Below are 15,997 nucleotides of genomic sequence, written 5' to 3' on the forward strand. Positions count from 1 at the left end.
ATCCATAGACACACACATGTACACAAATCCAGACACACACATGTACACAAATCCATAGACACACACATACACATATCCATAGACACACACATGTACACAAATCCATAGACACACACATACACATATCCATAGACACACATATGTACACAAATCCATAGACACACACATACACATATCCAGACACACACACGTACACAAATCCATAGAAAGACACATGTAAGTGCACATGCACGCAAACATAAACATGTATAGACGCACACATTAACAAACAATAAAGGCATAACCGCACACAGAAACAAACCTTAAGAGACATAGACACACAATCACACATACACAGAAAACACAGACCCATAGATACACATAACATGCATACCCATAGTGACACACACAGACCCACTGTGACAGACATACGATTCACACACAAACATGGAGGGAGATAGACACCAACTCATGGACACATGCACTTATAGACACAGACCCATAGCGAGATACCCACACCCACATAGGCAGACCCAGAGACACACACACACAAACGCAGCCACAGACGCAGACCCATAAAGGCACAGGCACACACTGATAGAGATTCACACACACACCCATGGGCAGCACACATACACAGATCCATATAGACACATACATTGACACATGTGCACACATACGCAGACTTACACACACAGATGCACAGTCATATATTCAAAGGCACACATACACACACTGACGCACACACTCAAAGAAACTGACACACATACAGACAGATCCAGAGACCCAAACACATGTACAAACACATGTACAAACACATGTACAAACACATATTTAGATATAGATGCAGACACAAGTACACACCTACAGGTATTCGCACATGCGCTTTTGGAACTTTTTTTCAGAAATGAGAGGCCTGAATTGTTGTTTACTGCACCCTGAAGCAATGCTGGGGGTTGTCTGTCCCGGGGTGGGAGGGAACAGTGCACAGACCAAACGGACAGCATTGGTGTGGTGAGCAACACTGTGTGTGTGTGGGGGGGGGGGGGGGGGGGGGGGGGGGGCAGTCTCATCATTCAAAAATAAATATTACAGGAAACATTGCCTAAAATGGGCATTTTTCTATTTGAGTATAACTGGGGACTGGGCGAGGAAATGCACATCTCCATCAGTAAGTAGTTTTAAACAAAAGGCAAGGTAAAATTTGATTACCTCGAATTTGGGAGACCGTACTCCTGCGGTAGAGAGTTAGGCAGCCTAAGGGGTAGGTGGGGGGGCCGGGGGGGGGGGGGGGGCGTTGCATACAGTATCTGTCCTTGAGGCAAAGTAATGCAATGAAAAGCATTGTGTGCAAAGTAAGTCATTGTCCTCGGCCGCTTTACTAGGGGCATCTTGAAGGGAGGTGCATTATTAGATGCCACTTGTTTGACCGCTTTGTATCCTTACTGGGTCACTTTCTTGCTCGCCACCTTTTTGGATGGCACAATGCTCTTCAGAGCAAATTTCAATTACAGCAATCTCGTCTCCCCTATCTCACCCACTGTTTCAGTCAGTGCATTTTCATGTGGGTGTATCTGTGTGTGTGAGTGAGTGAATGACTGTGTGTGTGTGAGAGAGAAAGTGTGAGTGTGTGTGAAAGAGTGTGAGAGAGTGTTTGTGTGAGAGTGAGTGTGTGAGAGAGAGTGAGTGTGTGTTTGTGAGAGAGTGTTTGTGTATGAGAGTTTGTGTGTGAATATGTGTGAGAGAGTATGAGAGTGTGTGTGTTTGTCAGAGCGTGTGTATGTGAGTGTGTGTGAGTGAATGTGTGTATGTGAGAGTGTGTGTGAGTGAATGTGTGTGAATGTGTGTGTATGAGAGAGTGTATGTATGAGAGCGTGTGTGTGAGTGTGCATGAGAGTGAGTGCATGTGAGAATGTGTGACTGAGTATGTGTGAGCATGTGTGTGTATGTGTGTGTGAGAGAGAGTATGTGTGTGAGTTTGTGTATGTGTGTGTGAGAGAATGTGTGTGTATGAGTATGAATGTGTGTGTGTGTGAATGTGTGTTGAGAGAGTGTGTGTGTGAGTGTGAATGTGTGTGAGAGTGTGTGTGTGAGAGAGTGTGTGAGTGTATGAGTATGAATGTGTGTGAGTGTGTGTGTGAGAGAGTTTGTGTGAGAGTGCGTGTATGTGTGAGTGTGTGTGAGAGTGTGTGTGAGAGTGTGTGTGCAAGTATGAATGTGTGTGAGAGTGTGTGTGAGAGAGTGTGTGTGTGAGTATTAATGTGTGTGTGTGAGTGTGTGTGTATTAATGTGTGTGTGTGTGCGTGTGTGTGAGTATGAATGTGTGTGTGAGAGAGTGTGTGAGAGAGTGGGGGTGTATGAATGTGTGTGTGAGAGAGAGTGTGTGTGAGTATGAATGTGTGTGTGAGAGAGTGTGTGTGTGAGAGTGTGTGTGAGTATGAATGTGTGTTTGTGAGAGTGTGTGTGTGTATGAATGTGTGTGTGAGAGTGTGTGTGTGAGTATGAATGTGTGTGTGAGAGTGTGTGTGTGTGTATGAATGTGTGTGTGAGAGTGTGTGTGTGTGAGAGTGTGTGAGAGTGTGTGTGAGTATGAATGTGTGTGTGAGAGAGTGTGTGTGTGTGTGTGTGTGAGAGAGTGTGTGTGTGTGTGAGAGTGTGTGAGTATGAATGTGTGTGTGTGTGTTGAGAGTGTGTGAATGTGTGTGAGAGTGTGTGTGAGTATGAATGTGTGTGTGAGAGTGTGTGAGTGTGTGTGAGAGAGTGTGTGTGTGTGTGAGAGTGTGTGTGTGTGTGAGAGAGTGTGTGAGAGTGTGTGGGCGAGAGTATGAATGTGTGTGCGAGAGTGTGTGTGTGTGAGTGTGAATGTGTGGAGAGTGTGTGTGTGAGAGAGAGTTTGTGTGAGAGTGCGTGTATGTGTGAGTGTGTGTGCGAGTGTGTGTGCGAGTGTGAGAGAGTGTGTATGCAAGTATGAATGTGTGTGAGAGTGTGTGTGTGTGAGTGTGAATGTGTGGAGAGTGTGTGTGTGTGAGAGAGAGTTTGTGTGAGAGTGCGTGTATGTGTGAGTGTGTGTGCGAGTGTGTGTGCGAGTGTGAGAGAGTGTGTATGCAAGTATGAATGTGTGTGAGAGTGTGTGTGTGTGAGTGTGAATGTGTGGAGAGTGTGTGTGAGAGAGTTTGTGTGAGAGTGCGTGTATGTGTGAGTGTGTGTGCGAGTGTGTGTGCGAGTGTGAGAGAGTGTGTATGCAAGTATGAATGTGTGTGAGAGTGTGTGTAAGTATTAATGTGTGTGTGTGAGTGTGTGTGTTTTAATGTGTGTGTGTGAAGAGAGTGTGTGTGAGTATGAATGCGTGTGTGTGTGTGAGAGGGTGTGTGAGTGTGAGTATGAGTGTGTGTGTGAGTGTGAGTATGAATGAGTGTGTGTGAGTATGAATGTGTGAGTGTGTGTGTGAGTATGAATGCGTGTGTGAAAGAGAGATAGAGAGAGCGAGTGTGCCAGTGGTGAAGATGCCGCTCGTTAACTCGCTGAGCCCCAGGTGGCTGTTCCGTCGACCTGCTCCTGGGATCTTTCTGTGCCTGGAGAATGTTGTCGTTCTGCTGTTCTTGGAGAAGTAATTGATTTGCAACGGTGGCTTGGCCGAGAGGCTGTGAGCAATAAAGCACAGAGATTTCATCTATATTGCAGTGAAATTGTCTTCCTTTATTATATTGTTCTGCTGTTGAAAAAAAAGTCATCGATTGGATGTATCTATTTATTTGAAAAACATGTTTGCCAATTTTTGCAACACCCCACATTAGCAATGGTGAATGCATTGCTGTCCAAAAGCCCAGTCACTCCCTCGTAAGGTGCACTCATTTTCTGTTAGAACAGACAGCGTCCAGAAATCCCCCCAAAACGGAGGCGAAGGGCAAAAATCAAGGGGGGTGGGGGGCAAGTTTGGAAAGACAAAAGTGGCAGCGAATAGGAGGTGTGGGGCCAAGTTGTTTTCAGAAAGGTTGCAGGACAGAATGGCACCGAATTCCGGATAGAGGTGGGCTGGAATATCAACAATCCTTCGGGGTTGCAAACGCGAAGTCACTCCGCATTGGATAGGCTTTGAAAGTATTTGGGTGTGAGGGAGGGGGTTGTGGGGAGGGGGAATCGAACTCGCCACCCGTGAATAATAACCCCAGTCTCAGAAATTGCACAGGCGCCTGTGCCAACAACCCCCCCCCCCTTCCAACTGAAGCATTTGCAAGCAAAGTCATTCAAATATCAAACTTTGAATAACAAATGGCCTGAATATTGGCTAGAGTTTGGTGGTGGATGGGGCACAAGGGGGGTGGGGGTGTAAGGGAGCAATAGAAGTGAGGGAAGGCAAGGGGACTCTTGAAAAGGTTGCGAGTTTAAATTGCGCGCAGACAGTCCCTCAAACCCTTATTGCAAAGATCACCGTTAATAATACTTCACGTGAATTGGTGCACAAGATCTCTCTCTGTACACTCAGGAAAGGCTGGGTGGGTTTTGCAGGTTCTGCATGTACATGGTCGCTGGCCGGAGCCGTGAAGTGGCGATTGAGGATGGTGTTGACACCCCCCCCCCCCCCCCTCAGACACACACACACTCGCCCGCAGGCTTCCCGGGCGAACCCAAATCAAACTCGCCTGGCAACGCCAGAGTTATTGACACAAATGAACTCTTTGCAACTGGAGACACTCTTCCCCGATGCAAAGCAATTGTTTAATAAGCAATCGACGGTCGCAAATAGCAGTTATTCATGCGAAGGTTGTAATAATAAATAAAGTTGTCACGTTGCACTGGAAGTTTTACCCTCATTGACAACACCTCGTGCGCTCAAGTCGCGGGCTCGCAGTCCTAATAGTGTCTGAATAAAGGGGCTATTTTGCCCCTAATCCTACCCCCCACTTCTTGCCTTGCTCGCCCAGTTGTGGAGCAGGTTTACCGCGGGCTCCCCTTCCCCAGTGTGACTCGGGCGGGGGGGGGGGGGGGGGGGGGAGGGGTGCTCAGAGTCTCCACATATCCACCCCTTTCCCCAGGTTGGAAGACCCACCGACCCCCTTATTCTCCTCCTCACCCTGCGGAGTTTAAGAGACCCACTGACGAGATGCAGACCCTTAAAACACCGGGGATTACCTGGTGAGAAATCAACAAATAAAATCGCATAAAACGCCTTGAAACTAAAACAATTGAACCGTAAACCAACACAAGGGGGGGGGGGGGGGAACAATAAACAAATAAATTCCACAATGCTTAGATAAGTTACTTAAATATTACAATGCTTGTAAAATAAATACCCCCCCCCCCCCTGTCTGTGATAAACGGTGTTATTTCTAACTTTTCAAACGTCAATCATTTCTGCACCAACTCGAAACAGGACAGGATTATTGAATTGGCCGGAATTTTCTTTTGTTTTTTTGCAGAAGGGAGGGGGGGGGGGCGGGGGGGTGGGTAGCCGTGTTCACATTTTAAGAAATGCACACTTCTTAGCGTATTTTGCACAGTGGGAAATGTGGTACATGTTTTGAGCCAGAGCCGAGGTGGGGTGGTGGGGGATTAAGACACACACACACAAAAAAAATTGGCCGGTGTTTGTAGGGAAATAATTATTGCCCAGGGAAAGACTCACTCCTCGGGTTAAGAGGAAGAAATTGCCAGTGTACTGAGAGAGAGAGAGAGAGGAGGAAAAGAAAATTAACACACGCGTCTGTTGAGAAGAGTGGACAATTCTGTAGACGCAGAAGCCAAAGAATCGCGGAGCCTCTGCAGACAATCCCTTGCAAAAAATCCCTTCCAGACATCCCCCCCCCCCCTCCTCAGAGGCAGAATTAAAATTAAACTTTCCACCTCTTTCCCTGCTGTTGCAACTTTCCAGGTGTTTACTGTGCCCCGGACAAGAAGCAACTTTCTGGCGAGGTTGGTGATTTTATTTCAATCCACCCCTCCCTCCCCTCTCGGTTGCTGCTGCAGGAGTTTTATTATTCTGTTAGCAAAGAAATATTTCGGAACGCCTTCCCAACGTACAGAGAAGTGTTTTCTCTTCTCTCTCTTTCCCCTGTTGCTACCTGAGTTTCATTTCTAAACTTCCGGGGCCTTGGGTTGTTTTATTTATTAGTTTTTCTCTGTTGTTTTTGCACTGTGTGTCTGACAGAGAGACAGTCAGCACCTCGTCTTTCCTCGGGACCCTCTTCCCCCCCTTTTCCTCCAGCAGCAAAAAAAACCCCTCTCATGAATTCCAGATCTTGGCTTACGGTAACCTGTGTTGTAAACGGAAACAAACTATTTACTTGGCTTCTATACAGTGGGAGCAAAGCGCAGCTGCTACACATCCATACAAAGGAGCTCTTTCTAAACTCAAAATAATTCTCTCTCTAACTTAAGCAGGGGGAGAGAGTGAAAGAGAGGGGGGGGATAAAAGTGAGTTTGATCAGCCTTGTCGATCTGCCGCCCAGGAAATTACAAAAAAAATGTATCTGTTCTTAACACGAATCCATTCGCTTTAACGTATTCTAAAATATTTCAGTACAGTGGGGGGAATAGACATTTTTCGCGGAGGGTTAATTGGGAAGCTTGCCTCGCACACTGCTCTTATCAAATTATATTTTTCTGCTATATTTCCGCACGAGAAGACTGCGCTCAAACTACGAGCAAATAAAAGGCTCGGTTGAGTGAGCTCCTCTGTACAGCGCCAATCCTGCAGGCTGATCAACAGGGAGGGAAATATGTTCATTCCGCACAATAGAAGGTGCCATACTTTAGTGACCTTACTTAACTTGTAGGTTACCCTATATGCAATATCAGGGCGTGTGGGGAGAGGGGGTGGGGGTGGGAGAGTGTGTGTTAATTTGAATTATCCCACTTATTCTCTCTCACCCTTTTAAAATACAAATGAGCCATTTCTCTCAAAGACTTAAAAAAAAAATACAATTGAATTAAATCTTCAAACCCTGAATTAAATACGACTGGACCGTTTCCTTCGATATATATTTTTTTTACAGTCCGACTTAAGCCTCTTTAAAATATTTCTTTTATGGTATTATTTTGCCAGTGGCCTGTTGCAGTCATCGTCTGGGACAAAGCATATTGCAAGACAGTGAAACATGCATGTATGTAACTGGTGCAAACATTGGCAAGTGTGATGAATAATATTTTCACTTCAAGAATATATTTACACAAAGTGCCTTGTGTTAGATATTATATTCAAATATCTATACACAAGTAATACATATCTATTCACAATGTGTAATATTCCCGGACAGTGCTTGTGGGTATATGTTTAAAAATATGGGTCCAACAAGACATATTATGTATTTTATATGTACGGTATTTATATTCAATATCTACAAGCTATTTCTAAACTATAGGTATGAGATTTCTATATAATAAATTTATTTGGAAAATTGATCATATGAATAATTTTATGTGGGGGCGAGAGTGCGATTTTGTTTTAGTAAGAGACACTTTAAAAAAATTAATTAATCTCTGCCGTTGTTACTCCTTTGTATCAGAGCAGGCCGTGTATTTCTGTGATGTGGTTTATTCATTTCGAAGTTGATTTTGGACTGCATATTAATTTTTTTTAAAATGGGAACAAAATTAACTCGGCGAAATAAAATGGACTGGTTTGAATTTTCAACTTGGATAGAAAAAAAAAATAGGGAAAAATAAAAGACCATAGCGCGGTGGTGAATGAGCTGGTTTTAATAATTGGTGTCCTAGAATTGCAATACCTATGAGCAAGCTCGACCGTACGCAGGTTGGGTCCAGGGATGTCTGAGTTGTGTAATAATGTTCTGCAGGATTGTTTGTGGAAATATTAAAGTGGGGATGGGAGGGGAGTGTTCGGGGGAAATGGCATTGAGGGTAGAGCCCACTTGAGCTGACCATAAAGTCGTTTTTTGAAAAGTAGTTGGGCAGGATCGGTGTTTAAAAATAAGTGCTTTTAGGGAGGAATGCATTGCGAGAGTGAATGCGAGGGCGCAGGTATATTGGAGTGTGTTTCTTTTTTTGTTTTACCTTTGCATTCCGCTTACCTCAGTTGCAGAACACTGGACAATTTTATATGTAAATGAGGCCTGGTGCCAACATAAATACAGTCAAGGCTACTCTGCGATTAGGTCCGATAAATTTAGTGCATTTACTGCCACCCCCACGCATACATTCTGCCCGTGCGCAGGTTTAACTGCAAAGTTTTTGCGATCAGTTAACACGCGTAGGTTAATCGAGCTACAGGGCGGTTAGCAACATTGAAAACAATGCAGGCTTTCAGCCGTTTCCACCTGTCCTGCATTTTGGGAAGAGCAGGGAAACAGAGAAAGGACTTCGTCTCCGAGCTTCCGTTCATTCTTTTGTTTTGCTGCACGCGACAAGGTTGTTTTCAAAGCTGTCACAGATCTATGTAAGGTCCAGCCCAGCTAAAAAATAAAATGCACGCACATTTCACCCCCCCCCCCCCACCACCCCCCACCCCATCCCTCACACACGAAACAAAAATTCCCTCAGGGTGCAAGAGAAAAATAAGAGAATTCAACAATAAAAGCTTTGCGCGCATTGGTTTTAAGCGCTCGACTTTTTTTTCCAAATTGGAGCGTCATTTTGCCTTTGCTCAAACTCCAACTGCCTTTGGAATAAGCTGCAACAAAGTGAAACTTTCACAGGTTAACTCGGGGAGATAGAGAGAGAGAGGGAGTGTCAGATTGAGAGAGAGAGAAAAATGCTGGAAATGCAGAGCAGGTATCTGTAGAGGGAAAAAGACAGGTTCAAGTTGCAAGTGCAAGAGACCATTTGTCAAAATTGTGCTTTCAAGTCGGCAACGACCATGTTAGTGGATGGGTTAACTTTTTTTTTCAAACATTGTAGCGACGGGCTGCACAAAGTGAAAATGTAACTGGTGTTGACCTACTTCCAGAGAGGACAGTGAGGCTGGCACCAGGCCCTGGGTCTCTGGAGCGGGGGTTTGAAAGAAGCAACAACAAAAGTTGAGTGATAGTTGGGACTTTTCCGTGGCTGGACTGAGGGGAGCGAGCGATATTTTCTGAACGTTCCTACATTGCGAAAGCCTTCAATTCCCTCCTCTCGCTTCTTGATGGGTTGTCCTTTCCTGCCAAACCGATATTTTTATTAATGAACGGGAGGGATGAAAGGACGGGAAGTAATTTCGGTCTCGGGCGCAGCCACAGCAAGTGGCGGCGAATTCCCGAACGTTGCAAACGTCCGGGGTCTGTGCACGAAAGATACTGACGGTGACCATCTCGTGTTTTTACGTGCTCATTTTGTTAATTTCTTCTCTCCCCCCCCCCCGTGCCCCACAATCCCCTCTCACCACCCCCTCCCCCCCCCACACCCTCCCTCACCCCTCACCCAACACCATGTCTATTTTGAAACAAGTTGCTTCGCTCGGAGGAAGGGGAATTTTTAAAGAAAGGATGAAATTAAATTGTTTGTTAATCTGGTATTTCATTTTAAGAGGAGCAGCTGGTGGAAGTCTAGTGGGACTGTGTGTGTTTCTAATGGTGTGTGATGCCCCCAACCTGCCATGCTACCGAGAGAGAGAGAAAAAAAGAATGAAAAATTCATAAATGCTGGACTTTGCTTATTCATTGCGTATGAAGCAGCCGATTTGGCAAATTGCATTCTATCTCCGGCTGCACAGTCCCTCTTTAGGAGCGTCGATTGGCTGCCTGGCAGGCGTGACTTTGCCAAATAGGTGGGCCTTAAGCTGGCAAAAGCTCAAGCAAATGGTTGGGGATTGTGTGGGGAAAGAGAGAGCGAGCGAGAGAGCGAGAGAGAGAGAGAGAGAGAGAAAGGGAGGGAGGGAGAGAGAGCGAGAGAAAGAAAGCTGCAGTCTTCTCTGCCAGCGGTCTCTCGTACTCGCTCCAACACGGCTGTCCGTCCTTCCATTGCTACCATCGCCTGTTCCAAATAGGCCAGAGGAGCCCTGCTATCATTCGAACTTTCTTTTTTTTTGGCCAAGGCTGTTTGCGCATGATTAAGTCCTTTTTAAAAAAAATATATAAAGCCGTTTGGTGGAATTGTCACATTTTGTGCGTGTGTGTGTGTGTGTGAGGCAGAGTACCCATTCGCCCCGTATTGGGTAGTCATTGAACACAGAGCAGTTCTCAACGTAATGAGAGTTCGAAATGGTAACTATTTTAAAAATGCCTGCACAGATGCAATGGAGCTGTATTTTACGACTGTGTGTGTGTATGTGTGTGTGCGTGCATTTTGCAAAGCTTGCCGTGATTTTTTTTAAATTTGAAAATTTAATTTTTAACTCGTTTCTCCAATTGTTTCGCTGTGGTATTGATTCCCATTTCTCCTTTGTTTCCTTCTCTTCCCTCACCCACCTACCTCCCCCTCCCCTCACCCACCCCCCATTCCTGCCAACAGGATGAATTTCATCCCTTTATCGAAGCCCTTCTCCCGCATGTCCGTGCTTTCTCGTACACATGGTTCAACCTGCAAGCTCGTAAGCGCAAGTACTTTAAGAAGCATGAAAAACGTATGTCCAAGGACGAAGAGAGAGTGGTCAAAGATGAGCTCCTTGGAGAGAAGCCTGAAATCAAACAGAAGTGGGCATCTCGGCTCTTGGCGAAACTGCGGAAAGATATCCGGCCTGAATTCCGGGAGGATTTCGTACTGAGCATCACCGGCAAGAAGGCTCCATGTTGCGTCCTTTCGAATCCTGACCAGAAAGGCAAGATTCGTCGGATCGACTGCTTGAGGCAGGCAGACAAGGTCTGGAGGTTAGACCTGGTAATGGTCATATTGTTCAAAGGGACTCCCTTAGAAAGTACTGACGGCGAGCGCCTGGTCAAGTCACCACAGTGCGGTAACCAAGGCCTGTGCGTCCAGCCACACCACATTGGAGTTTCTGTAAAGGAACTTGACTTGTACCTGGCCTATTTTGTACACAACCCAGGTAAGTTGCCCATTTGCTTAACTGTTTACATCTCTTGGCTCTGTCTCACGGGCCCCTTGTTTGCATTCAATTGATTTGTAGAGCGACAGAGCTGTGTTTGAATTGTGCCCACTTCAAACTTCCCTGCGTAGAAAGGCAACATTCGATTAACCCGGGACGAGACGCACATGCAAAGGAAAGAAAATCCTTCACCTTGTTAAAACAAAAAGCAGAAATTCAACCGCTAAAGCCAGGGAGAGAAAATATTAAAATGTCCCCTTTCATTTTGGACATTGAGCCAATGTATTTAACCCATTGTGTGGGTGCGTCCTGAGTGGATGCTTTGATCTGTGAAAGGAAACGGATAAAATTCCTATATTCGTTTCAAATAGAAATATCCCGCACATGACTTGTCATTTTGAAAGAAATGTATTTGAGAGTAAAACAAATTTGTTTCTGCCAAATATAACTTTGCATAAGGACAATTGCAAAATACACAATGAAAAAAACTTAACAAATGCAAATCAAATTAAATCCAAGAGACCCTTTCACTGAGTGCCCAATTTAAAAAAAATAATTTAAATATTCTGGGAAAGTCAATGGGAGGACTCAAAAACGATTGAATTCAATTTCAGTAGTAAAAAACTCTTTGGCTTATTTTGTGTCCCATTCTCAACGTGCCAATCAGATCATCTTCCCCTTGTACCTATAATGTCATCTGGATACCCAGACAGGAGCTGCCTTTTTATTTTTTGCCACCCGTGCCCCCCCCCCCCCCCCCCCCCCCCACAGGAGCTGCCTTTTATTTTTTGCCACCCGTGCCCCCCCCCCCCCTCCCCCCCACCACCCACTCCCACCACCATCCAGCCAAATTCCTGTCACCCATATCTTCCTCTGAAGCTCGCCCAGTGATGCACCGTCCACCTGTCAGTTGTCAACCCCCCCCTGCCCCCGCGTCTCTGAAGCCGGAACTGAGAATGTGACTGATTGAGCCAGGCCGACGCTTCCAAAACCTCGGCCGCTTAAAAGCGAGCCAACTGTCGCTTGCGACTTCTCGATTTGAGCCCAGCTCTCTGGGTGGAACATGACGAGGAGGCAGATTTCCTGAGCTCTGGGCTCAGAACGCCCAAGCGAAACCTCACACCGGCAAATAGAATTCAGATGTGAGCGCAGTATTGACGCGACCACAGGCCGCCGGGCGATGTAAAGGAACGCCGCGGTGATCAGAGATGAGCAAACGTTTGCTTTGCATCCCCACAATGATGAGATGTGCATAGTGCAATCCTGCCCTGCCTCCCGTTCCTAACGCGACACCAATTCTCCCTGCCGAGTTTCACGTTGCTTGATTGTGAGGGTGCATGTGCAAACCTACCTCCCATTGGGCAAGTGCCACAACTTGGAATGGGCGCTGGGAATTTAAAAGAAGCAGATGTATTTTTACACCCACATTTGCATGTGAGAACAGAAAGAATAATTTGACAATTTAGCTGCCAAGCGACTGGTAAAATTCCGTATGTCCTTTAAAGAAATGTCAGATATGATCTAATTTTTTAGCTATGCATTGTGACATCTCTTTGTGGTAAGTGTGTTGGGCAGCTGTCTTTAAATTTATACGGTTCTGAACGTCATATATTTGAACATTTGACTGACTGAATCTTGTCTTAAATTGCCGCAAGTATTTTTCTGGGGCCGGGAAGTGAGTAGCGAGGTGCGGGCGGGCAGTGTTCGGAGATTGTTGATGTGCATGGGAATGCAGAGAGTTCAGTTTTATTCCAAAACTCCCAAAGCCTCATTGAGTAACCTTGGTAAGTAATCCTTGATTCCCCCTCTAAAGAGCAGCGCTCCTGTTAACTCATTTCAACAGTGGAAAGAGGGTGAACTGGAACCGGGCTCGAACACAATCGCGCTGTTGAAACGAGACAGTGCCAAGTCCTGCCTGGCAGCACAATGCGGGCCTGGTTAAAATGCCACCTTCGTTTCTAAAGAGAAACTTCTCGCACCCTCCCCCCCCTCCCCCAGCCAAACGCTGATTTGCGCAGGTTGCAAATATTTTGAAATGCACGATATCGCTAACCAGGTTAATGTGGTAACCGGGGCTGCTCTCCTCATACGAAAATGTGCTGAACAGCAGGCTTCAACGGAAAGGTTAGTGCGGAAGAATCATTCAGAAGGACGGAAATGTTGCACTTGTCCAAAATACATTCACGTATTAAAAAGAAAGTTGTACGCAAAGGTACAACAAATGGTCTTTTTTTTTCTCTCTGTGTGTCAATCTCCACTTCGTTGGCAATCAGTCAGGCCACAGATAGACTCCAACCCAGAGCAGAAAGAATCACGTCACCATTAGATAAAATTTAAAAAGGCAAAAAAAAAAATGTGGTCCCATTTTATTTGGACGCACCTCGGCACGATTGGGAGACTGAACTAACAAACGTTTAATTTCCAGTTTGTTTCCTGTTCTGTTGATATTAACATGTACAAAATAAAGGTTTAATCATTTGAACTTGATGCTTTCCAATGCAGTATTCAAATCAATTTTAAAAAGAGGATCTTACTTTAAATATCAACACGTTCGAGTTTTTAAACATACAATAAAATGATGCTTGACGTTATGACATGGAAAGGCACAATGACTAATTTTTCTAGTGCACCAATTTCTCTGTCAATTCAGTGTAAATTTATATATCTTCGTTTTGTACAACCTGAATTATGATACCTGCTGTCTGTAAGGTTTGAGCGTACATGTCTGCAAGTCACGTTGTTTGTTAGATCGGACCCGCCATTTTCACTTCGCTGGAGCTGTTGCTAAAATGGCGTGCCTGTGTATCATTCTCCCAGTAGGACTGACATGGAGCATTCGCAGCTCCACGAAAGCTTGTGGCAACATTTGAGCGGAAAGAAAGCAGACACGCAACGTAACTTTTCAGCTTCCTTTTAACTCTGTCCCCCTTGATACTTAGGCCGCGCGCAGAGTTTGTGACCCCGGCCTGCTTCTCGCTTGAAGTTGGATTTGCGAGCAGCGATTTTGCTTTCACGGCGTGGACTGGGGTGGAGCCCGTGCCCCCCACGTACCATGTCAGTGGCGCTATCGCTGCGTTTATCCCCGCACTCTTCGGGTTTATTCCCCCGCCCGTATTTAGCCCCCTCTCGCTCCGACTCCCCTCGGCCTTGGCACCGGCCGGTCTCCACCACTGATTTTGACCCCCTACCTGGGTGACCCAAGTTACCAGATTAATAAAGAGACTATCGACAAAGAACCGATCAATCATCGTTTCCATCAATTCTGTCACGACGTTGGCCGCGTAGAGCGGTCAGGCAATCAATGAAACAATGATAGATCTCATACCGTAAAAGGAACAAGAAAGAAATGTGGCAGGGAGGCTCTTCAAGCCTGCAAATTGATCCGATGCACTTTGCATTGCAGTAACCTACGTGAAGTGCAGTGACCATCAAGGCAGGCGGGAAGAAGGAAATATACCTTCTGTGTCCACGGGCAATGCAGGAAGAAGGCCAGCCCCTTCAGAAACAATTAAACGAAGGGGCCTAATTGACAGACAAATCATCCACAACGCTGAAGATGTTAATCACCTTTCAACACAATGGTTGATGCAACCAGCACCTCGACAAGAGAGGCTGAGGTGTTGAAGAGCTAAGTGGACCCCACAGCTCTATGTATAAATATTAAAACGTGATATGATTGTTGATCCTTTCATTCACGTTAGTACTTGAAGGCTAGTAAGGTGATTTGGTTTCGCTGTCTTGCATTCAGCGATGACACCGTGGAATGGGAGGGTGGAGAACCCACCACTTTAGAAGAATCTATCCCCCGCCCCCCACCACCCCAACCAGCCCCCACCCCAACTCCCCTCACAAAATCAAAGGCTTCTTAAAGGGAACGGCTTCCAGAATAAATTCAGAAAAAAACTGACCACTGATTATCGGAATTAGTCATTGCAGTGGCCGGGCGAGGGATAAAGCAGGAATTGTTTGTGTGATGCTGATTTGTGGCATTCGCCTCCGTCAATCACTTTTTGCGCCAGTGGACCTTCGCTATGTCGCGGCTCGCTCCATGTATATTAATCCCATTCTGTGTACGCTGATAGATTGACACCCATGGTCTGACGCCTAATGCTGAAACCTTCCAACCTCAGGGGCTCATTGGCAAAGGCAAGGTTGTAACATCTGTTCACTGTCCACAAAACAAATCAAAAATCTCATCGTTAAATAAACTGCGAGCTAAAGACTTTTATTTATTTACGTATTTGATTTCCTACTCATATTTTGTACCTGGGTTCTGTTTTATATATACATATATATTATGTATATATAAAACATTAATGTATAAATTTATATCTACCAATTGATAAATAAATGTTTTATATATATACATTTATAGCATATTTAGCTTCTCCATTGAAGGATAGAAAATCCTTCAGTGTCTTTTCATCTGAAATGGTGTCCATGACTGGAGGAATCTTTGCTTTGGATATGTTGGCATTTTAGGGTCGCTAATTTGTGCGACATCCACCTGGGACACTGGGTGTCGCTCAAGATGTCGGAGAGTCTCAGTACTGGGCCTCAGCAGCAAACAGTCACGCCTAGACGCTGAGGTGTGGAGGGCAGTGAGGTTCTGAGTAGGATTTTGACAGGTTTCAAACCGGCCTGCCCTCGTCACTTGAGGGCTTGTGGCGCCAGTGTGATGCTGAGGTACGCGGGAAGGTGCAATGCCTCAGGTAGACGAGCTCAGGTCGGGGAGTCAGTGAGGGGGCTTCGCAGATCACTGCAATGCCCCTAGGTTACAACAGGGGGAATTCTGCCCAATGTTCGCTATGGCATCTCTTGAAGATGTGCATAATGGTGGCTCAAATCTCATGCCTCGCTGGCAGAATTACCCGCTTACCACCTACTCTCCAAACCCACAGGTTCAGAATGGACAGTCGAACAAAGTACTCACGGACGGGTGATTTCTGTGAAATTGCAGGCCGGAATGTGTAAGTCCCTGTGACTTGAAATCAGACAGGGGTGGAGTGAGAGGGGAATATTTCGGAACTGCGATATAGCTCAGGACTATACCTGTCAAAGACTAGTCTCTTATTAACTCATTGGGGGTTAGCTATTGATGCC

General features: G+C 45.6%; 1 protein-coding gene across 5 annotated transcripts in view; it reads left to right on the top strand.

Annotated features, from left to right (window-relative positions):
- Window positions 1-15,997, top strand: part of nfixb (nuclear factor I/Xb) — a 602,733-nt gene that overhangs the window by 14,813 nt on the left and 571,923 nt on the right. For 4 of the 5 annotated variants that reach the window (XM_072491035.1, XM_072491032.1, XM_072491034.1 and 1 more), the window contains exon 2: window positions 10,363-10,894. In XM_072491035.1, the coding sequence (XP_072347136.1) occupies window positions 10,363-10,894 (532 nt within the window). Of the gene's footprint in view, window positions 1-9,768; window positions 10,116-10,362; window positions 10,895-15,997 lie in introns of those variants that run through there. The other variant, XM_072491033.1, reaches the window with a different exon arrangement.

This window comes from Scyliorhinus torazame, chromosome 27, assembly GCF_047496885.1.
Source record: "Scyliorhinus torazame isolate Kashiwa2021f chromosome 27, sScyTor2.1, whole genome shotgun sequence".
NCBI lineage: Eukaryota > Metazoa > Chordata > Chondrichthyes > Carcharhiniformes > Scyliorhinidae > Scyliorhinus > Scyliorhinus torazame.